The sequence below is a fragment of the Triticum urartu genome, chromosome 1A, assembly GCF_056163025.1.
Source record: "Triticum urartu cultivar PI428250 chromosome 1A, HENAU_Tu73, whole genome shotgun sequence".
NCBI classification, from domain to species: Eukaryota; Viridiplantae; Streptophyta; class Magnoliopsida; order Poales; family Poaceae; genus Triticum; species Triticum urartu.
The window spans coordinates 580,649,756-580,674,952 of record NC_141873.1 but is presented as its reverse complement, the minus strand read 5'-3'; the positions used below and the strand labels follow the sequence as shown (position 1 = coordinate 580,674,952).

At 45.2% G+C, this 25,197-nt stretch overlaps 1 protein-coding gene across 2 annotated transcripts; it reads left to right on the top strand.

Moving 5' to 3' along the window:
* Positions 1-2,323: 2,323 nt before the first annotated feature.
* LOC125531981 (uncharacterized) lies at positions 2,324-23,735 on the top strand. Of its 2 annotated transcripts, none has more exons than XM_087533175.1 (3): positions 2,324-2,429; positions 19,698-23,048; positions 23,205-23,735. In XM_087533175.1, exons 2-3 carry the CDS (start codon positions 19,726-19,728, stop codon positions 23,491-23,493), a joined length of 3,612 nt encoding a protein of 1,203 aa, XP_087389301.1. In that variant the 5' UTR covers positions 2,324-2,429; positions 19,698-19,725; the 3' UTR covers positions 23,494-23,735. The 2 variants fall into 2 exon arrangements, with proteins under 2 accessions (XP_087389301.1, XP_048552126.2); XM_048696169.2 differs by having other exon boundaries at positions 19,693-23,048.
* Positions 23,736-25,197: the final 1,462 nt, after the last annotated feature.

Genomic DNA, 25,197 nt, shown 5'->3' with positions numbered 1-25,197 from the left:
GATACCCAAAGGTGACAGTTGGGTACACCTTCTATCTCAGATTCGAGGGCAAATTGTTTGTCGCTAAGAATGGGTCCTTTCTCGAGAAGGAGTTTCTCTTGAAAGAATTGAGTGGGAGGAAGATAGAACTTGATGAGGTTGTCGAACCTTTACTTCAACTAGAGAGTGATTGTCGGTGTCAAAACCAGCGGATCTCGGGTAGGGGGTCCCGAACTGTGCGTCTAGGCCGGATGGTCACAGGAGGCAAGGGACACGAAGTTTTACCCAGGTTCGGGCCCTCTCGATGGAGGTAAAACCCTACGTCCTGCTTGATTAATATTGATGATATGGGTAGTACAAGAGTAGATCTACCACGAGATCAGAGAGGCTAAACCCTAGAAGCTAGCCTATGGTATGATTGTTGTTGTGTATATTGTCCTATCTAAAGAGGGTTAGGGTTACACAAAGTCGGTTACAATGGTAGGAGATCTACATATCCGTATCGCCAAGCTTGCCTTCCACGCCAAGGAAAGTCCCTTCCGGACACGGGACGAAGTCTTCAATCTTGTATCTTCATAGTCCAGGAGTCCGGCTGAAGGTATAGTCCGGCCATCCGGACACCCCCTAATCCAGGACTCCCTCAGTAGCCCCTGAACCAGGCTTCAATGACGACGAGTCCGGCGCGCAGATTGTCTTCGGCATTGCAAGGCGGGTTCCTCCTCCAAGTACTTCATAGAAGATTTGAACACAAAGATAGTGTCCGGCTCTGCAAAATAAGTTTTCACATATTGCCATAGAGAGAATAATATTTACACAAATCTAATCTGCTGACGTATTCCGTAGTGTGACATCGCACCACGGCCAAGCCTTTATCCGAATCGTTTTATTGTCCCATCTCAGCGTGTTATGCGAGGCGGTTTCCTTGGCACGTCTTGTTAAAGAAGAGATCGTGTCCCCTTATTCCGGAATTCTCATCAATACGGGCGTGGGTAACCCAACCGCGCCATTGATTACGACGCTTGGAGATAAGCGAGTTTTACTAGGCTGGTGGGGACACGTAGTTGCGTCCACCCATATAAGGGGATAAGGATCCACCTTTTCACCTACGCCTTCTTCCTCCTTTGCCTATCCATTCACGCGCACTCGAGCTCCAGCGCCCAAGTCCGCACTCCCCACCTCAACCTTCTCCAGCCATGTCCGGAGCGGGAGGCAAGTGGATGGTCTCCTCCGTCACGGAGGGACACATCAAAAGACTGAGGAAGGCCGGATACTTGTCTAACGACATCGCGTACCGGCTTCCCGAAAAGGGGCAGCTCCTCCCCACCCCAGGGCCCCCTGAGAGGGTAGTGTTCCTTCCCCACTTCCTCCGCGGACTGGGCTTTCCTATCCACCCATTCGTCCGGGGACTCATATTCTACTACGGCCTGGATTTCCATGATCTGGCCCGGAACTTCATCCTCAACATCTCGGCGTTTATCGTCATGTGCGAGGCTTTCCTCTGCATCCGCCCCCATTTCGGCCTATGGCTCAAGACTTTCAATGTCAAGCCGAAAGTGGTGCGCGGCAACAGCAGAGATTATACGGGTGTAGTCAATTTTAAAGGAACTAGGTATGAAAAGCACTAGAGCTCCATGTTTATGGTGTGATAAGCTAGGTGCTACCTATTTATCAGCAAATCCAGTCTTTCATGCTAGAACTAAACACATTGAGATAGATTTTCACTTTGTTCGAGAAAGAGTTGCAAGTAAACTTTTAGATATTCGGTTTATTCACTCTCAAGACCAAGTTGCGGATGGTTTCACGAAAGCTCTACCCACAAGAAGTTTTGAAGACTACAAGCATAATCTCAACTTGATGAAGTTGTGATTAAAGGAGGGTGTCAAACATGATGATATTGTTGCGTGCGTATACATGGCGTGTACAGGAAGGAAGATCAACACCGTTGGAGGAGCAGTTAGTTAGCCAAGTCTTTTGTAATCTTTATCTCCTCTTATCTCTAGTTTTCTTCCTTTGCAAGATGTATCCCTCTCAACAATTTGTACGCGTATCTGGGCTCGCAACCCATCTATTAACACACAACACGTCGGTCAGGATAGACAAGACGTTTACCGCAGGTCGCACATGATCCTCCGGTCCCCCAAGGATAATGCATCTGTTTTTTATAGTGCCATGGCGGAACTAGTGCCGTACTTGCCAGCTTCGACAGAAAAACAAATTAGCACATGATTGAGAAGGCTTGGTCAAGGTGAGCTTGTTCTTCAGCTTGCCACCAATTATTCAATTCGATCATCATACAATGGCATATTTAACTGTATAAATGATATCATCTCCGTAAAATAGCGTCCTCCTCCTCCCCGTTCATCCCCAAGATAGACAGACACCACCTTCATAGCCGCCGACGCTCCCCTGCCTGCGGACATCGCCCATGAAGAACTAGCAACAGGTTCCAGGTACAAACTGCTCAACGTTTACACTCTAGTTATATACAGATAGTTTTTTCTTTTACTACTCTTGCGCGTCTGTGTGTGTGCCTTGCGTGATTGCTACATTGCGTACTTTTTCCTTTGGGTCGCCTCAGTTTCGAAAGTAGCCTTACAGGCTCAAGCCTCAATTTTAGTAAGTCGCAACAAAGATGAGATTAGTTGAAATTTGGTAGATCCAGTAGCCATGGCGTACTCCCAGAATCGATACAAAAGCTTGTCGACATAAACTGAAACTGCTAATTAAGGAAATATCTACTTCGAGCAACACGATAATTAACCACACAAAACATCCACACCTCAGTTCCTGTTGTGAACCATTTCCAGGCAAGATTTTGGCACCCATCGTGGTTGGGATGTTTGCTGCTTTTTTACGTTGCTGACGGGCATAGGAAACTAGAAAATAAACAACGTTCATTGCTGTGAACACCTACCTTTATAATCATTTTCTCTCAAATTTCTCCTATATGTGTGTGTACACTATATTTGAACTTCAATTCTGCATAGAGATAAACCAAACCTTTCATGGTTCAACATCACACACTTCAACAACATTGCAATCCACAATTTCAAATTTAGAATTTGAAAATTAAACATAGTATATAGATAGGGGCAAGAATACACGACATAGCATAGACCTAGACCTAGATACTAACAAGATGAAGGAAGGGGGACGACGTAGCACTAGCCTTTCATATTGATGGTTTTACTGAGCGAGTGTCTTCACGGATCTGCTAGAATTGCTCTAATCTCCCTAAAAAGTTGAGGATTTTAGAGCCATAAACCAGCTGCTGACTTGTTGTGCATCTGTTTCCACCTGCACAATGATCATAGCCTTAGGATACTGTATCCGGCATAGCTTTAGAGGTTCTCCTCGGTTTCAGTCTGAGTGGTATCATGAACTGGATTCTGTAGGACCTGGTCTACAGCCGATCTGCCGTCCCGCGTTCATGTCTCGTAAAGCTGCAGCATTAGTTTGCATCGTATGATATGTTCTATAAAGCGATGGAATAAGGCATGTCACGTTCTCGTTCAGTTTGGCAGCTTGTCGAGTTTTTTTCTTCTTTTTGATGAAAGGGATATTTTTTTTCTCGAATACGCGCAAGTGTGCGTACTATATATATTACGAGAGAAGCGGGGGTGAAGAGCCCCTCAACGTTGGCATTTACATTTACAATAATACAACCCCAACTCCACCTCCACCACTAGAACACATGCTAACTACTCATGTTCATTCCCACGGAGAGACTGCCGAGGATGCGTCAATGTCACCCTTTAGTAGACCCCGCGCCCTTCCACGCCCTCCCCTTATCCTCTAGCCGACTAACTACATAACGGGTCGAGGGGGTAGCACCGTCGAAAACAATTCCGTTCCGATTCTTCTAAGAATCATAACCACTCTAGTGACCTTCTTCTGAAGTGTACTTCGGCCCTTATCTATGGACCATTCCCTAATCGAGGATCCGTCGGTGGGTGTTAGAAGAGAGAGAGGGATTTGGTGGAATAGTTTGTTGTATTACTTGCGTCTCGTGGGCATATATATAGGAGTACAATGATCGACTTGGAGTACAAGACAAGCCAGAACAAATCCTAGTCTATCTCGTCTTTCCTAATAATCAATATACTCAACATCCCCCCGCAGTCACAACTGTAGCGACACAGACTGGAGAAGAATCCGAAGACAAGCTGACGGACACCCCCCCAGAGTCGTAACGGTCGACGCATCGCGAAAGTCATGGCTGGAGTGGAAACCGACAAGGTTGCTCAAGCAAGGCGGTAGCCCTTTGTGCCGTTTATCAAAGTAGCCAAGAGTGTAGGGTGGTGTAGGCGTGGTCGAGTTAGCCGTACGAAGAATGCCGTGGTCGATGTCGAGTCGGGGTAGCCGGTGTCGAGGAAGTCGTCGTGGAGCCGCGGGCGCAATGAGGCGACGAGTTAGTAGAACTGGAATGATGTCCACATCCACCCAAATTTCGATATTATCTTCGGGATCATCTTCACCACCAACATCGAAGGTTATTTTCATATCCTCCTCAAATCCGTAGGCCTTGTATAGTGATCTCATATTTGAACAGCCAAAATGGTATTCATTTACTCCATTGTAGAGCTTAACCTCAAAAGTGAAACCATGTTTCATCTTGAGGTAAGCATTCTTTGTCTCCGCACGCTCCCTATCTTCGAAACCGAGTTTGCCTAAGGCATAAGGTCTTGCGCAGCAGGGGATGCACTAGTCGAATTGCAAAAAACGAAAGTAACACGCTAAAACAAAAACCACAAGTCATATGTTGAATTAAATACTTGACGTCGTTACATACCGTCTCGTATTCGAAGCACTCCTTCAGCGTGAGGGTGAAGCGCCTACCATTTTCCAGGTGAGGTCTATCGCACATACCCCCGTCATTGCAGCAGTAATCAAACTCGAGGATCGCATCGTCGTTAGACATTTCCTGTGGAAGGCACGCCAAACGTTAAAGTAGCTAGTTGATTAACATACTGACATTTACATGTTATTCCTTAAAAATGCATAGTCTGTGTGGCTAATTTGTATTGCAATATATGTAAATATTTTTGAAGGTTTCAGCACTAATAGTTTCTAATGTTTGACTCTGCCTATGTATGAAACAACAAGCTTTAGAATTCATGTCGGCATGTCCAAAGAGACAACCAAAAGTTCAAGCAGAATTCATGCCTAAATTTATAGTACAAGTGTCATGGGCACTCGAAATATCGTACTTTATACCACAAGTCACGCCGAAATTTTGGCATAACTTGCTAAAAAGAAGACATATCGAGCGTCTGAAATTTTTCAGGACGGAAATGAATCAACATTCCGACAAAACATAGGCCACTCGGTGGTGTTCCCTGCAAAATGATACTTCATTTCATCCACTAGCGGGCTAGGTAATATCTTTTGGGGGGGCCAAACATAAATATGGATGTTTGGGGAGCCAAAAAGACTCTACTTTTCCTAATCTTTCTCCCCCAAAACTTTAGCACTTATAGCATGTATACCTATAATTACTGAAGGCATCTACCGCAACATATTATTGAACTCAGTCTAAACGGAAATAATGTAAAGAATAATAGAATATATATGCGAGGCTATATAGTTAACCTCTAATATGAACAATTTGGGTTTCCTCATTGATGGTTACGTATGTGGCTGCTGCAACTATAATTGTTTTGATGTGTGCCTTCAGAACTATAGAACTAGAAACCACAACTATAATTGAACTCTATATGAATAAATTGAACTCATTAAAGATTATGAACATGCAGTAATAGAAATATATAACTAACCCTAAACATAGTCGAACGTCCATGTGCATGTGCGTGGCTGCTACCGTGGCTGTCCATGTGTGTGGCGACCATGGCTGTGGGTGGCAGGAGGAAAGCTGGAGAGAGAGGCAGGGACGGCGGGGATGGCAGTGTATTACCGAGTGGACGGCGATGGGGCGGATCATCAGCGAAGGCGATGGAGGCAGCGGATGATAACGGAGGTAGCGGACGGAGGATGATGAAGGCTGATAACCCAGAAGTATAGGGGATCGTTTGTTGCCTTTTTCGATAAATAAGAGTGTCGAACCCAACGAGTTGCTAAAGGTATAAAAATATTCCCTCAAGTTTTATCGACCACTGATACACCTCTACGTACACTTAATGTTTGCTTTTCCTATAACAAGAATAAAACTAGAAGTGCTTTGCAGGTGTGGATAGGAATGCAAGATAATAAAGAACGTGAAAATAAAAGTTAGGTGATGCTTAGAAAAAGAAACAATTAAGTTTAGTAAAACAAGTGTGGATTAGTGGTGGTAGGATTTGCGGAATTGTCCCTTAGCAATTGATTACGTTACTAGATCGATAGCAAGTTTTTATGTAGGAGAGGCCACTGCTAGTATGTCGTTCCTTACTTGGAATTCTATGCACTTATGATTGGAACTATTAGCAAGCATCCACAACTACTAACGTGCATTAAGGTAAAACCCAACCATAGCATTAAGATATATATTGGCCCCCCTTCAATCATGTATGCATCAATTTCCATGGTAGGCTGAAACTGTTGTCACCCTTGCCTTCCAATCCATAGTCCTATTAACATACAACTAACCCTATGGGTGCAAACATCTCCGATATAGTGTAGTTGGGAGAATTCAAAAAGATAATAGGACTTGGGTGCAATATCAACAATTTCGTTTTAAACATAAGGAACTATAGCAAGTTTATCTCCATAAGCATAATGCAAATTGGCATCTTGGTCACAGGCATAGCAAGAATCAAGTTCATCAAAAAGGGATATTTCAAATGAATCAGTGAGATCATGGCAATTATCACAGCATTCATCCTTTGGTAAGAACGAAGGGACATTAAACAATTTATGAGTTGAAGAGTTACTCTCATTAGAAGGTGGGCACGGGTAGCTAATCCGCTCTTCCTCCTTTTGTTCTTCGCCCTCCTCGTAATGTTTTTCATCCAATGAGCCCATAGTTTCATCAATTTCTTCTTCCATAGACTCCTGCAAAATATTAGTGTCTTCTTGGACAGCGGACAAGTCCTCAATATATGGTTTAATATAAGCATTAGAAGCATAGTTTTCATAGCAATATTTAAGTATGTGAAAAAAATTAAGATTTGTAGAGAGTAGCATCATACTTTTCAATCAAAGAAGCGATTTCATAAGCACCCAACAAAACCTTCAATTTGTTCAACATTATAGTAATTATAAACACCTTTAGCATAAGAAGATAAGATTCCAATATCACTAAACTCACATTGGCAGGGAAGGTGTTTCTTACGGTCTTCAAAACAACAAGTAAAATCATATAATTCACATAGATTCCAAGCATAACATTGCATATTATTAATTTGATGCAATGAAATTTTCCCTTTTTGAGATAAACGGTGTCGCACAAAATGAGCATCCTCATCTAATGATGTGCCCTCAACTAAGCTAGTGGGGGTTTCAGCACGAGCACATAGGGATCGAAGATGATCCAAGTAGAAAGCTTCAGCAGTCTGATAGATTTTGGGTGGTTCTTCAACCATTGGTTTAGTAGGTAAAACTAATTTTTTGGTATTTTGCAATTCCCACCCATAACTAAAGATAGAAAACAAGAGCACAAAATAAAAACTATTTAGTGATAAAGCAAACAAGCACACACGAAAATATTCACCCCACGCTATTGCTCCCCGGCAACAGCGCCACAAAAAGGTATTGATAACCCGCAACTATAGGGGCTCGTTTATAGCCTTTTTCGATAAATAAGAGTGTCGAACCCAACGACGGGCTAAAGGTAAAACAAGTATTCCCGCAAGTTCGATCGACCATCGATACAAATCTACGTACACTTAACATTTCCTTTACCTAGAACAAGAATAAAACTAGAAGTACTTTGTAGGTGTGGAAAGGTTTGCAAGATAATAAAGAACGTGAAAATAAAAGTTAGGTGTTGTTTAGATAAAGAAACAATTAAGTTAGTAAAACGAGTGTGTATTAGTGTAACGCCCTCGATGCGGCTATATCTCCCAAGTGTCGAGGCACGACTTAGAGGCATAACCGCATTGAAAGCAATGTCGCAAGTTAGGCAATCTTCACAACATCCCATGAAATATAGATAATAAAAGGGGAGATATATAGTTGGCTTACACTCGCCACGTCAATCAAAGTGCATAAATAACATTACTTCATCCAAACACTCATGGCCCGACTACGACGCCAAAATAAAAGATAACCCAACATGCGACACTGTCTCGATCACCCCCAACTGGGCACCACTACTGATCATCAGGGAAAGACACGTAGTATCATTGAGAGTCCTCGTCGAACTCCCACTTGAGCTCAAGCGCGTCACCTGGAGCGGAATCATCAGGCCCTGCATCTGGTTTAATAGTAATCTGTGAGCCACAGGGACTCAGCAATCTCGCACCCTCGCGATCAAGACTATTTAAGCTTATAGGTAAGGCAAGGAAAAAATATGTGGAGCTGCAACAAGCGACTAGCATATATGGTGGCTATCCTGTTCGCAAAAGAGAGCGAGAAGAGGAGGCAAAGCGCGAACGAATAACTAGAGGGCAACCTGCGGCAAGCATTACTCCAACACCGTGTTCACTTCCCGAACTCCGCCGAGAAGAGACCATCACGGTAACTCACACTGTTGATTCATTTTAATTAAGTTAAGGTCCAAGTTATCAACAACCGGACATTAACAAATTCTCATCTGCCCATAACCGCGGGCACGGCTTTCGAAAGTTCAAATCCCTGCAGGGGAGTCCCAACTTAGCCCGTGACAAGCTCTCACGGTCAACGAAGGAATAGACCTCCTCCCGAGATGTTCCGATCAGACTCGGTATCTCGGTTCTACAAGACACTTCGACAGGTTAAAACAAATCCAGCAACACCGCCCGAATGTGCCAACAAATCCCGATAGGAGCGGCACATATCTCGTTCTCAGGGCACACTCAGATGAGCTCTCCATACAACTAAAACCAAACCTCGAGTTTCCCCGAGGGGGCGCTGCACATGACTCTAGTTCGGACCAACACTCAGAGGAGCACTGGCCCGGGGGAGTTTAAGTAAGATGACCCTCGGGCTCCGGAAACCCAAGGGAAAAAGAGGCTAGGTGGCAAATGGTAAAACAAAGGTTGGGCATTGCTGGAAAAGCTTTAATCAAGGCGAACTATCAAGGGGTTCCCATTATAACCCAACCGCGTAAGGAACGCAAAATCCGGGAACATAACACCGATATGACGGAAACTAGGGCGGCAAGAGTGGAACAAAACACTAGGCGAGAGGCCGAGCCTTCCACCCTTTACCAAGTATATAGATGCATTAAGATGACAAGATAATATAATGGTATCCCAACAAGTAAATAATGTTCCAACAAGGAACGGTCTCCAATCTTCACCTGCAACTAGCAACGCTATAAGAGGGGCTGAGCAAAGCGGTAACATAACCAATCAACGGTTTTCTAGGACATGGTGGGTTAGAGGCTGAACATGGCAATTTGGGAGGATTGAAAGCAAGTGGTAGGCATCATAGCATTGGCATAGCAAAAGAGCGAGCATCTAGCAAAGCAAAGATAGTAGTGATTTCAAGGGTATGATCATCTTGCCTGCAAAGTTGTCAGAGTTGACTGGATCCTCGAAAGCAAACTCAACGGGCTCCTCGTTAGCGAACTTGTCTCCCGGATCTACCCAAACAAGACAAACAAGTAACAAGGACACATTCAACCACGTGCAAACTCAAACAACATGATGCAAGGATGATATGCTATGCGGAATGCAATGCGGGATGCATATGCAAGATTTGACAAGGGATGCATGAACCTGGCCTCAACATGGAAATCCAAGTGTGCCAATGGAAAGATGAGATGAAAACGCTTGAAAACAATATAAATAACGCCGGAATCGGAGCTACGGTTTGGAAATGGCAAGCAATTCAAATATGGCCACGTTCTGCGATTAACAGCAAGTAACCATCTAAATGCAACAAGATGAACATGCTACAGCACCCAAACATGGCTTCAAAATACATGGCAGGAATCCATTAAAGATGCTTAACAAAAGTCTAGCACAGAACTACAGCCAATTCATCCATTAACAGGTTCAAACAAGCATGGCAAAAATGCATATGGTAAACAGATTTCAGACTTAGTGAAATTAACACTTGTCTGGAATTTCAGATCAGATAACACTCTTCGGAGCATGAAAACTATATGCTACAGGACCTGAACATGGCAAAGTAAAGCATGGCATGGAGCTACTCAAAGAGCTTAAGAAAAGACCCTTAGTGACCTTGAGCCAAAAGGGATCAGAAAATACATTTGCAAGCATGTGAACATGGCAAGAACATAATCAGTTCTCAGACTTCGTGAAAAATGGAGCATGCTGAAACAGATATCAAGTAGGCATGTTTACGAGCTCGATGCACTTACTACAGAGCAAGTCATGACAATCTAAGCATGCACCCGTCAAGAATACACAAAATACAAGCTAGACATGGCAAGAACAATAACATAGCATGCACGGATCAACTACAACATCATCGGCAAAATCGCTAACAAGTAGACAATCTGCCCAGATTCACGAAATGACAAAAGTAGAGCTCGATTGACTCAAGCTAGGATGCTCCAGATCCAGCCGTCGCAAAACGGAGCTACGGATGCGGAGTTATAGCATGAGGAAAAACGTAAAAAGTTAGGGTTTCGGGCGAGATTAGGTCAACCAAGATCTAGATCCAGATCCAGCCGGCGCGGATCCCGAGGTTCGTCGTGGAAGAAGAAGGTCGCCAGAGGAGACGGGGCTTGCCGGAGTCGTCGCCGCCAGAGCTTGGAGGAGGAGCTCGCCGGGGTCGTCGGGGCCGGCGAGGGACTCGTGGTGGTGGCCGGAGACGGCGTCGGGGAGGGCCCGCGAGGCGGCGCACGGCGAGCCGGAGATGGCGGCGGCGATTGCCGGCATGAGGAGGCGTGGCGGCCGGCGATGGCGGACGCGGTGGCGCGAGGCAAATCCGACGAGGGCGGGCGCCGGCTCGGGGAAAGGGAAGCGGGCGTAGGCGGCGCTCGGCTCGGGCTGAGGAGGGCCCCTCGCGGGCTTCGGCGGGCCGCGGTGGGAGGCGCCGGCGGAGCGACACGTGGCAGCCTACGAGTGACTACGGGCGGCGGCGGAGAGGCATCCGACGCGGGCGGACATGTCTGGCGCGGCGCGAGGAGGATTTCTAGGGTTAGGGGGAGAAGAGACCCGGGATTTGAGGAGGGGGTTCTATTTATATGCATAGGAGGAGCTAGGAAGCTTCAAATGGAGTGCGGTTTTCGGCCACGCGATCATTAACGAACACTCTAGATGATGGAGAAGGTTTTGGTGGGTTTTGGGCCAACTTGGAGGGGTGTTGGGATGCAACACACACGAGGCCTTCTCGGTCCCTTGGTTAACCGTTGGAGTATCAAACAAAGTCCAAATGGTACGAAACTTGACAGGCGGTCTACCGGTAGTAAACCAAGGCTGCTTGGCAAGTCTCGGTCCAATCCGGAAATGTTTAATCCCCACACACGAAAGAAAGGTAGAAATGACCACCGAAGGAGAACGAAGCGCCGGAATGCAAAACGGACAACGGGGAAAATGCTCGAATGCATGAGATGAACACGTATGCAAATGCAATGCACATGATGACATGATATGAGATGCATGACAACGAGAACAACACACGGAGACAAAAAACCCGAACCCGAGAAAATAACATAACTTAAGGCCGGAAACAGCAAGAGTTGGAATACATATTGGGAAAGTTACATCCGGGGTGTTACAATTAGTGATGGTATGATTTGCAGAATTGTTCCTTACCAATTGATTACGTTACTAGACCGATAACAAGTTTTTATGTGGGAGAGGCAACTGTTAGCATGTCGTCCCTTACTTGATATTCTATGCACTTATGATTTGAACTATTAGCAAGCATCTGCAACTACTAACGTTCATTAAGGTAAAACCCAACCATAGCATTAATATATATATTGGCCCCCCTTCAATCACGTATGCATCAATTTTCTATGGTAGGCTGAAGCTGCTGTCACCCTTGCCCTCCAATGCATAGTCCTATCAAGATACAACTAACCCTATGGTGTGATCCACACGCGCGCTCATAGGATGGGAACCAAAGGACAGCAACATAACCACAAGCAAATTAAACCAACCATAGCAATTCACCAATTACCGGTAGGACAATAAAAATCTACTAAGAGATCATAGGATGTCAACATATCATAAAAATATGAAGCATAAAGCACCATGTTCAAGTAGAGGGTACAACGGGTTGCAGGAGAGTGCACCGCTGAATATAGGTGGGGGAAGGTGATGGAGATGTTGGTGAAGATGACGGAGTTGTTGGAGTAGATCACCGTCACACGATGATTGCCCCGGCGGCGTTCCGACGCCACCGGGAGAGAGGGTGAGAGAGCCCCCCTCCTTCTTCTTCTTCCTTGGCCTCCCCCCTAGATGGGAGGAGATTTCACCCTTTGGTCCATGGCATCCATGGCGGTGGAGGGGCGAGAGTCCCTCCGAGATTGGATCTCCCTCTTTTTTCTCTTCTGTTTCACGCTCCCCAGATCTAGGGCGGGTTGTAACCATGACATCGCCCCCCTAATGAAATACATCGTGACGCAGCTCACCCATGTATCCAGACTCAAGGAACACACGCGAAAATATGATTCACACTTCAGACGCCATGCGCGCGGTCCATCCCCGTCAAACAGAGGGAATTCCAGATGCGGTGGCATGGGGTAGCGAGAAAAACCAAAACCACGCTTCCCCATGAATGAACTCTCTCCAAATTGTGGATGGGAATCGAACCCACCCATGATCGGAGGAGCCTGCGGGGATTGGTGCCCTGGTGACATCCCCCGGTGATCTCTAGTCCTGCCGTGGCCAACTGCCACGTGGTTGTCGCCACCATATGTTCACGGCCCCTTTGTCGGCCGCACGAGGCTCGCCTCCGTCGCATGAGGGATCAGGGGCGACAGATCCAGTAGCCAGAGTGGTAGTGGTCGGGTAGTGGATGTTGCGGGAGTGGAGCTACCGGCGCACCTTCTATGCTCTTGCCCTTGTCCTGCAGCAGCGCCCGCAGATCGCCCACCTCCGCGCGGAGCTCGTCAACCGACCACTCGATCGCCGGCTTCCACCCCTAGAAATCGAGTACCACAGGGTGAATTTCGTCGATCTTTGTCGACATCGCCAAGATGGCCGTCGTCAGGTCCGCCATGGCCTTGATCTGCTCCTCCATCGTGGCCGCCTTGCCGAGCCTCGTCTGGATAATCGAAAGAAATTGACCAGCCAACTTGTGCCAACGAGATGGCAGTGGTGGGGAAAAGGCTCTGATTACGAATTGTTACGCTCTGGGTTCGATCTTGGTACAAGAGGGTTCGATTACACGAATTTTGATAGGTAGCTAGGGTTCTAATTAAGCCAAAGGGGAAAGGGGAATCGAGAAAGAGATAGCCGCCGCCAGAATCGTCTCGTTTCTGCCTCCTCCAATGCTCCCGCCTCCTTATTAAGGTTTTTTTTGAGTTGAGCCTCCTGCTTAAGTACTGGCTAGGTGGTCCTCTGGTGGGGTGGGAAGCGGCTGCTGGGCCTCCGGTCGCGCGTTGGTGCGCCTTGGGCCGCCTCCTCCTGTGTCACGTGCCAGGCGGCACACACGACCCACCACCACAAAGTTTAGCTCTGGCGGGCGCTACTAACTAGCCGCCACATACCTTTCTGCATTTTTTATTCAAAATAGCGCACACCTCATCTTTTTACATGATTTCAACATTAAAATTTGCTATGAATAATACACACCATTCGAAGCCCTGTGCTAAAATTTGAGCACTTTTTTAGTTGGTTTGCTATTTTCGAAGTATTAACTAATTTTCTAGCCACTAAAAAGAGCAGAACACAATTCCATTAAACATACCATGCACAGGAGCTCCGAAAGGGATGAAATATGACATGGTGTCTTCATGGACCAGTGTACAGTGTGGTAAAAATTTAAGAGTGTTACAGTAAAAATTTGATGCACTTCGTGTACGAACTGGCGAAGTATCAACCTTTGGAATGGAAATCACCGCCTGCCATGCACAAATTAATTTCTATACACCAATTCAACTTCAATCTTTTTGCATGATTGATACACACTATTGAAAGCCACGTGCTCAAATTTGAGCATTTTTTATTTGATTTGCTATTTTCGAAGCATTAACTGATTTACCGGTCACTAAAAAGGTCTAACGCAATTCCATTCAGCATACCGTGCAAACAAGCTCTGAAATAGATGAACTTGGCATTCAGCATTACGAAAAAAATTGACGCACTTCATATGCAAACTGGCCACTCTCTAGCAAAGTATCACCATTCGAAAGGAAACTGCCGCGTGCCACCCAAAAAATATTTTTTTACTTGATTTCAACTTAAAACTAGTTCTATGAATAATACATACCATTACCCCCATTCTAAAGTTAAAGCAATTTTTGAGTTAGTTTGCTATTTTCGAAGCATTAACTGATTTACCGGCCAGTAAAAAGAGCATGACACAATTTGGTTGAACGTATCATGCAAAGGAGCTCCGAAAGGATGAAGCTTGGCATGGTGTCTTCATAGGACCCTTGTAGGTGTGGTAAAAATTTGATAGTGTTGCGGAAAAAACATGATGCACTTCATGTACGAATTGAACACTCTCCGGTGAAATGTCAACTTTTTGAACGAAAACTGCCGCCCGCCACACAAAAAATGAATTGCTGCATGCCACACAAAAATTAATTTTTATACATCATTTGAAATTCATTATTTTTACATGATTAATAAACACTATTGAAAGCCCATGCTCAAATTTGAGCACTTTTTGAGTTGGTTTGCTATTTTTGAGGTATTAATTTATATACCGGACACTAAAAAGATCAAAATGCAACTCCGTTCAACATGCAGTGCAAACGAGCTTTGAAATGGATGAAACTTGGCATGGTGTCTTCATAGGACCCTTGCTGGGTGTGGTAAAAATTTGAGAGCGTTGCGGCAAAAACTTGATGCACTTCATGTATAAATTGAACACTCTCGGACGAAGTATCAGCCTTTCTAACGGAAACCGCTGCTTGCCACACACAAATTACTTTTATACATTATTTCAACTTCAAACTTTTTCCATGATTAATATACACGATTAGAAGCCCCATGCTAAAATTTGAGATTACTCTGGGTTTAGTAAATTTGTTTTTTCAAGAATTTTCGGACTTTAGATCAAACCGCCCGCCAGTGCAAACTTTTGGAATTTTTATTTTGGCTTTTTGGCTCGGGTTGCCGGAATATCGTTTTGGTGGGCCTATTTTTCGTCGACTGGTGCATGAAAAACCAGTGGTGCTCTCTTCTTAGGTCCCCGATACTGATGTTTTCATCTGTCCCGCGGACGAATTTGTTAGAGTTTACGAGTGGCGGATAGTAATGTTGGCCTGTCACTGCTGTGCAAAAAGCAGTGGTGGGAAATTACATTTACCCGTCATTACTACTTTTCAAAAAAAAAGTGGGGGTTTCGTGACCATTGCCCGCTACTAATTTGAGCCAATTTATAAGCCTTTTTCGAGTAGTGCACATGGCAGGGACTCGCGATCAGGCCATAGGTCGCGAAAGGAAGCCACGTGGAGGCCTAGTATCCCCCTGCGGCCATTGGGAACCTCTGGTACAGAAATAATCCTCGATTTGTTTGTCCCTGAAAAATTGATTTCTCTATTGCATCAAAAACAATGGAAAACAACAACTTGGCTTTGACACTGCATTAATATGGTAATCCAATAAAAATAATATAAAAGGTGATAAGAGTATGTGTAAATGATATAAATGTAGCATGAACATAACAAAATTATAGATACATTTGAGACGTATCAGAGGGTAGACGTCAGTGATGAAATTTGGTCCCTTCTGGATCTGATCTCTAGTCAGCATAGCCCGTTCTTGGCACGCCATGTTCATCATAGTGGCAGTAATCTCAAAGTTGTGTGGCGCATATCCCGTACGGAAGGGGATTTATACATGGTGATCACCCAAGTTCAGGCTCTCACTACGTGGTAAACCCCTACTCATGCTTGAATGTATTGATGGAGGTAAGCAGTATGAGAGCTATATTATGGCGTACAATTGCGAGATCGCAAGGATCATGTAGGTGTGTCGAGATTAGATGATCTATGATCTAGCCCTAGCCTTGCTTAAATATGGGAACAAAGCTAGGGTTTACAAGGATCTTGGTCAGTTGCCGCCAAACAGGATCCTCCAAGATTCCTAGGGTACTCACCAAATACATGCGCCTCCTACCTCTTGGGCGGAGTTCAGGTCGCCTAGGGTACCCTGTGTACATGGCACTGTCATGATCCCTTTTGTGCTTCTAAAGAAGACAACATGTAGGGCGGGATGCTAGTGCGAGAAGAATTGACGAGTCGTCAGTAGTTGATAGATGTTTCCATTGCCAATGACTAACTCTTTTTTTCATCTTCTCAATAGAAGGGGCCCAATCTTTTATGCTTATTCTTTTGTGGTCAATCGGGATGTCTAAATACTTGCTAGGAAACCATCCCCCTTTACAAGGCACAATCTCCTAAAACAACTGTGCCTTCTCTTACGAATGCCCCATATAGAAGACCTCTCTTTTATGGAAGTTAATTTTCAATCTAGAGGATCGCTCAAAGAGACAAGGTCTCACCTCACCAGTAGCCTTTATCCTTATAACTTCATTTCTCAAATGATAGATAAGTCATTTACAAGCATATGCGAAATAGAGTTGGGTGGGGTACACTCCCAGATGGAAATGGATCTAGAACTAAAACAAAGCTTAGCTAAATAGTCTGCTATCTCGTTTGCCTTGTGAAAGCAATGCTCGCAAGAAACTTTCCCAAAGTCACTAGCCAGGGCATGACTTCCATGTGACTCACTCAACTTCTCTAGTCTATCACATTTAGCAAATAATTTTTTTCTTTTGTCTCATGTATTCAACCTCAATGTTTCTATGCCATCCAAATTTTCACCTAAGAGATCTCATCTTGTTCTGCCACTGATCTAGGTAGGTGGCACGAGCATATTGATGTTTTTTTAACATAGTACATAAAGCGCTCACACTGATCTAGGTAGGTGGCACGAGCATATTGATGTTTTTTTTAACACAGTACATAAAGCGCTCATACATACGAGCATATACTCACCCCTATGAACACACACACGCACACCCTACCCCTATGAGCACCTTCGGCGGGAACGTCTCCTCCCACTGAAAGCGCACCGCCGGAAATCCTGAAATAAATCCAGGAAATAATGCGAGCACCAGGACTTGAACTCTGGTGGGCTGGAAATACCACTGTCCCTCTAACCATCCAACCACGGGTTGGTTCGCGAGCATATTGATGTTGCCACACTGCTACAGATGTTCCTGATTCTTATGTTCCATCAAAAATCCCGTTGGGCCCCAAAGTGGGGGTTTGTAGTAAGCGAAGAATCCTCCCTTGGTGAGAACCAAGGTTATCAATCCACAGGTTCTCCTACGAGTGGATTAGCCCTGCACTTAACTAAGAAATTTTTATCTTTGTCCCAATTTGCTAGTGAAGGTTTCAACCTCGGGAGCTTTGCTAGTTACAAGGATTAGCATATCATGTATTGGAAAGAATTTTGTATGCAAAAGTAAAAAGATTTCAGAATATTAAAGAACATAAAACGTTTAAACAGAGTTGTGTTTCAGAATATTAAAGGAGGACTACTGGCACATGGCCATCGAAGCAGCAAAGTTTGTGAAGAAGGCTCCGGCAGCAATTTCCTGCTTCGACAGAGTTCGGGAAAGACCTTCTAGACTGGATTGTCTCAGATCTCAATGAAGCGATGACAGAAAAAAGTAGTGATAAATGTCTCCGTGGGTTTCATAATAAGTATATAAAGGCAGCAGGACAAAAAAAAAAGACGGAGAGGGTGGATAGGGGGCATACACGTCCTAGCCCTGGGGCGTTGGGGTGGGAGTGCGGGGCCCACAAAACCCCTCTCTGGCCCACTCTCCAAGGTGTCGTGATGTGAATATGTGCAAAGTATATTTTTCCTATTTTTTTGTCCCTGGAAAATACCATTTCTTGATGCACAAAAAGGGCAAAAAATAGCTAACACTTGGTACTGAATTAATATGGGCTATTACTGGCTTTAGAGGTTGTTTTAAGGTTGAAAAGCACGGGTATTTGGTCCTCGGGGCTCAGTTTTTGGGGCATTACTAGAGATGCTCTTAGGTTATAGTTCTCCTTACCCCATTATTGCTCCATGGACTTTGTTCATGGTCTTGTTTTTGCTTGTTTTTAAACGTTGGCATTATTACACTAACCACTTATAGGCTATAGCCCATACTCATTACAAAGTTTATTGCAGTCACAGAAAAGATATTCTATCCAAAAAGTGTGGCATGCCACATGAATGGCGCCTACCAAGGTTTTGGGTACCGGGCAGAAAATTTGGATACCGCCCGGTATCCACGTTTCTCGCTACCCCCCGAGAAAACTGCTTACCGAGCAAAAAAAATCGATTTTTTTTAAATTTTTTTGAATTTGAACGGCTATAGTGAAGTGAAGTATGCAGAAATTTACCACCAGACCAATGTATGGCAGAAACTCTTCTAAATCAACAAGGTGTGGTAAATATGGAGCTCGCTTCCTCGCACACACTGGTAGGTCGCTAGTTCGACACCCTGTACTCCCACCATTTCTTTTTTTGCTAAACCAACTCATAAATAAAATATAAAAACACAGTAGGAGAATCGAACCACGACCTCATACACGTTGAAGACGGACAGGGAAAACCTGCCACTGCACCAACAACGACTTTGTGAACTTCTTGAGCTCCGAACTAATATATTCCTAGCTTAGAAAATTTTGAATTCAAATTATGTTTCAAAAATTCGAGCGGCTTTTCCTCGGAATTTTGCGGTTACCGCGGTATCCGCGTTTCTCGCCCACCTTCAGAATTTTGTTGGATTTGGTAGCCAAAATGCTGGCACCTACTCCCTCTGTCCCGGTTTATTAGACCCCCCTCGTATTCTATACCAAACTTTGACCATAAATTTAACTAATAATATAAAAGTTTTATGTTAAATAATATCATTTGAAACTTCTTTTAAATATGAATCTAGTGATATACATTTTTATGATATTTAATATATTTTTTCTAGTAAAATTTATGATTAAAATTTGACTCAAAATACAAGGGGACTTATAAACCTGCTACTTGCGCGCCGCTAAAACCGAGACGTATACATTTTGTCAAATCACTCTAGCCTCTTGGTTCCAAGCTCCACTACCTCATGCTCTCGTTGTAGTAACTCCAATTATATGTGGTAACAATCATACTGTTGATTTCGTATTGAAAATGAGTTTTCAATGGTATAATTTTTGTGTCACAACAATATATATTATTGATCTAATTTATGGTTAAAGTTGAATTTTGAAAAACTTGTGCTACTTATTCGTTGGAATGGAAGGAGTAAGAGCAACACTTACATACTGGAGCGTACTTTTTTACTGTAAAAATAGTATCATTCCGAATCAGCCAAATTGATCAAAACAGTGCCGCAACTTCTACAAAATTTAGAGAACAATGTGATTTGTCCAACCCCCATAGGCGCATACTCCATTCTTTCTAACACCACATTTGTTCAAAGTCCTTTTTTTTAAGATTTTTATTTATAGTGAATATCTCTGATGAAAGGGCCTTGCAGGATAGGAACCAACACAAGCAAGCTAAGAAAACGATGGGCATCCAAGACATCCGCGATGGTGTGGCATCCTTCTTCGTCATGCTGAATAAGGAGACATACATCCTGTTTCGGATTGAGATTCTTGTAGTCCTGGTCACACTCTTGTTCTTTGTGATGTTCATCATGGATGTCTTTCGTCACAACATCCACAACACAAAGATGGCAACTATCTTTAGCATCTTGGATGCCGTCTCTGACTCCATTGTCGTATACCTGCTGGGGGCCATGCAAACAGCAAAGTTCAAGAATCGACTGTTGAATCAGCTGTTCCCAGTTTGGGGCCTTGTGCTTGTTAGTTTCCGTTACAACATCGATTTCATCTCTGGATATGGTGTTCATGACCAACATGGGCGACGGTTCATAGAGTGGAGGAACGTGGTGAAACTTCTGGGATCAGCCTTCTTGAACTTGTCGAGCGACTCAAGGTTTGCAGTTCCACTATGGTCGCTTTTGGCTCTGCAGATACTGAAGAGCGGGTACAGATTCTATGTGCATAGTCTGACAGTCAAATCTGTCTGGCATGGCAAGAGTTCAGAGGTCGTTACAGAGCACATGCGTGCCGGCCCTCACAGTAGCAACTGGAAACCTGAGGAGTGCAACCCAGAGAATATGGCAGGATACAAATACTTGGTCTATGGAGAAACCAAACAGAGCATCAAATTCAAGAAGCCTCAGTATGTCATGTATATCGATACTGCCCAGAATGGTCGTCGTCCGCGTCCAGGGAGATCAACACTGATCACCCTAGACAAGATCTGGGGATGTTACAGGCATCTGTTAGACCAGGACAGCAATGAGGGGAATGATCAAAAGGATCTCTCTCTGGCCTTCGCCTTGTCTAGATTGCTTCGGTGCAGGCTAGAGGATGTGACACTGGAACAAAAAATCTTCCACATTAACCGAAAGCTAGTTAAGAATAAGATCCTTGAGGAGCAGAACGCTAGCCGTGCCTTCAGGATCATGGAGCTGCAACTCTCTTTCGTAAACGACTACTTCAACACCCGCTACCCTATGGTGTTTTGGTGTGGGTTCCTTTCTCTCTTCTCAAATTTGCTTCTCTCCACAGTGACCTTCGGTGTTGTCTGCTGGCTTGCCGTGGATATCCATAAGGTCTATAAGCCCCCAAAGAATGATCGGGCTCGAGTGGTGCGTGGGGTCAATGTTGACATGATCATCACCTGGGTATTCATGATTTTTATGCTGTTCAAAGAGATCTGGGAGATGGTCAGCTACTTGGTCTCAAACTGGACTAGATTACTCCTTGTGTGCATGTATGCACAACGGAAGGAAGAGCGCACTAGAAACAGATGCATGGAAGGCACAATATCATCCTTTTTCAAATCCAGGATAACTAGTAAGCTGTGGCATGGACATATTGACCAGTATGTGTTTCTGGAGTCATACGATAACAAACCAAGAATTTGGAATTTTCTCCACTACATAACCATAGGATTGTCACCAAAGAAGGACGATGGAGCAATACTCCACAGCGCCATTGATGTGCCAGAATGTGTCACACTGGCAGCATTGGAGAAGCTCCGCATGAGCCTAGAGAAGCTAAGCTCTCCTGGCATCGTAAGTGATCAGCCAGATAATCCTAACAGAAATCAAGAAGAGACCATCATTAGGGGTCGTTCTCTGTCCAAGGCCATCATATCGCTGTCTGGTGCAGACTGTGACCGAAGGAAGGGGTATCGTTGGGCCTGCTACGACCTGCCCACGTGCTCCCATGTAATTCTTGTGTGGCACATTGCAACCAGCCTCTGTGAGATGGAGCTTGCTCAGCGCCATGAAGTTGATTTAAGCAAACATGGGTTCCTGAACTTCATCTTGTCGTACTTCACAAGTTGCTGCTCATCGAAACCATACCTCCTCGATGTGGACAACAAGACAAAGGAAAAGAAGAAAGTAACAGGGAAGTTGCCTGATGAGCTCCATGAAATGTACATCACTGCGAATAGCTTGTCTCGGTACTGTGCATATTTGCTAGTTTCAAAGCCTGACGTGATCCCCGACAGCTTTAATGTACCCAAGATGGTCTTACAAGAAACTGTGACACGATCCCGTGATGATATTCTTAAGAACTGTGACTCCTTAAAGAGCAGGTATGACAAATTGATGGAAGAAGCAGAAAAGGCCACCAAAGATGTTGACGACGTCATGAAAAAGGAAGATGTTGTGCGACTAGGTGCAATGCTGGGAAAACAACTAATTGGTGAGTCTCAAAAAGATTGCTGGGAGATCTTGTCCGGGGTATGGGCAGATTTACTAGTACACATTGCCCCCACTTGGAATGCAGAGGTACACAAGAAGTGCCTCGAGTCAGGAGGGGAATTCATAACCTATTTCTGGGCATTGCTATGGCATTGTGGAATTGAGAAGAGCAACTTATGGCCAGTGGAAGGTCTATATGACATTGTGGTGGTCAGAGGGATGTGGAATGGTGGGAACACATGTTACTTCAATGCAGTGTTGCAGAGTCTCCTTGCAGTTGATAAGTTGCGCGCAAGGATGTTAGGACATGATGCTTTGACAGGGGACCTTGGTCAGGAACTGCAGAAGCTTTTCAGAATGACAACCAATACCAGTGGTGCTGAAGGTGTGCTGATGCCAGACAAATTCTTCTCATATATGTGCAAAATGAAATCAGATTTCAAACATGGCGTGATGGAAGATAGCAATAACATGCTTGGTTCCTTGCTAGATGGGTTGAACAATGAGGAACATACAATGGTTGAGTCACTCTTCTACAGCGAGGTCGCTAAACATGTCTCTAGCAAAGAGTGTGAGCACACATCAGTTACCAGTGGTGGCGAGTACCTTGATCTCAGTTTGGCAATACCACCAAAGAGGCCTGCATCAATCGAGGACTGCTTGGACTTCTATGCCACAGGGGAGATCGAGGATTGGCACTGTATGCACTGTTCAGCTGCTGCTGCTTCTGGAAATGCATCTTTGAACCAAGAAGATACATCAGACTATGATGGCCAACCTGAACAGTCGGAGAACAAAACGTATGAAAAGGGAGAATCCAGCCATCAAACTGACAAACAAACAAGAACACCGAATCAGAACAACGGAAAGCTACCTATGCTTGATAGCAACTCAAATCAAATGGAAGAGAGCCATAGAAAACAGAAAGAGGAAGAGAAGATATACAGAGCTGCAACAGTGCAATATCGCATTACCAAGGCGGCACCCATACTAACCATCCAGCTGAAGAGATTCGACTATTCCCACACGGATAAAGCAGACAAGTTGGAAGAACATGTGAGCTTTCAGGATACTCTTGATATGACAAAGTTCATGGACCCTGGGTATGCCACTAAACACTTTTAGTCAGTTTAATATAGCTAAATTTTAGCCTCTTGAAATATCAGATCTCTTATGATCTCAGTGGGCATAACAGCGTTGATGGTTCCAATTTCAAGAAAAAAATTCTGGCAACGAAATTATTTTCCTCTGATTTTCAGACATGTGGAGGATGTTGAGTACAAATATCGCCTGGTTGCCGTCATTGTACACCGTGGGCCAAAGTTGCGTGAAGGACACAATTTTGCTTATGTGAGAGCCAGCCAAATTGGAGGCCAGCAGCAGGAGAGCAGCGGCACTCCCTCTTGGTTTTGCGCAAACGACGAGAGCATCACACAGGTATCGCTTCAACAGGTACTTGAGTGTCAGGCCTACATGCTTTTCTATGAAAGGGTTGAACTGCCGAAGGCCGAGCCAGTTGTAGAAGAACATCTGCCAACGGACCACTGATCACGAAATGATGGGCAGGGTGACAGATGATCGAGAAGGGGAAATGTTTGAGGATTATTTGTTTTTGTTGTTTCATTCGGCAATCAGCACAGTTTGATTTATTTGTGGGGTGCTCTCATTGTGGAAGGGCTTAGAGTTTGGATTGAAAGCATGCGTGAGGCGTTGCTTTGAATTTTATTTTCGGTTTTCAGTTTGGTTGTAAGAAATAACTTTATACATTTGCAAACTGTGTGTTCCATTTATTGTTTCGACCGCTTTTTTTTTTCCTACGTTGTTCCTCACCCTCCGGTTGCATACCAAACCAAACCATCTATATACAGTACTAACTGGGGGTAAATCAGTTGTTGTTGGGTTCGCACTCTGAGAGAACTTCCCACCTATACGCAATGTAGTTCCATGAGGTGCAAAAGTCAAGATTCAGATGCATTACTGTATTCTTTGACAAGCACATTTTTGCTTCCTGAGATGGGGTGCGGTTCACTACTGAATACCGGCAGACTGTGTTCCGCACCTGCAATTGCAAGCAAAACCAGCTATCTACATTTACTAATTGGAGGTAATAAAGCAGTTGCAGTTGAGGTCGCTGAAAACGAAGAGCGAAATACTCAAAATTGGTGATAAACATAAACTGAAGCATTGACGACGCATACCAAACAGCAGAGCTAATGAACCAGGGTCGCATTCCTCTTGGAGGCCTAGAACCGAGCAAATCCTCCGCCTGACGGAGTGCGCGCTGGGATCCTTTCCCAGCCCCCGCTCCTTCCCCCGCCCTCGTCGGCAGGTTGCGATGGTCCGCGGGAGCACAGGGCCCGCGATGCGTCCGGGTCTCAGCGATGCTGCCGCCGGGGACGTAGTCCGCGCGTGCAGAGGCCGCGACAAGGCACGATGCGATGGTAGTGCGTGCGGCCGGCCTGAGCGAGCGGCCAAGGTCGGAGGCGGCCACCGCGCAGGGGCGGAACAAAAGTGTCCCGGTGTCCACGTGCACATCATATATACAAGGATGAACACCAAGCAATTATATATATATATATATATATATATATATATATATATATATATATATAGAGGACAACACTATTTTAATTACAAGATTAGAATAGTTATTTGGATCACAGCAGTCCTTATATCGGGCCCTCCCAAACTTCCCTGAACTGCCCGGCCCGACATGACTCGCTCTGACAGGATCCCACCCGATCCGAGACGCCTCGACAGGATCCACCTGATCCCCTCGATCCCGAGCCGCCCCAGCCCCCCTCCTCGCCGCTCCTCCCCTCCTGGTCGCCGATCTTCGCCGGATCCGCCGCCTCCTCCCCGTCTACAGCTCCTGGTCGGCCGGATCCGCCGCCTCCCCTCCTTCCCCAGCTCCTGGCCGGCCGGGTCTGCTGCCTCCCCTCAGTCTCCAGCTCCTGGCCGGCCACCGGCGCGGGAGAGCGAGCGACGGCGGACGCCGGCATGAGGGAGCCCGCGTCGCCTGGACGCAGCGAAGCCGCCATGGACTTCAGGAAGCCGCATCCTCATCCCATCGCCACCGCTCGAAGCCTTGGCAGACCAGATGACGGGCCCGACGCAAGCTACGGCGAGCGGCGCGACCAACGGAGCAACTCCTCCGCGGAGGCGGCATCTGTCGCGCCCTCAAATTCAGCGGCAACAGTACATGAACTTCCTCCCAATTTTGCCTTCTTCTTCAATCTTGCCTTCTCTGAC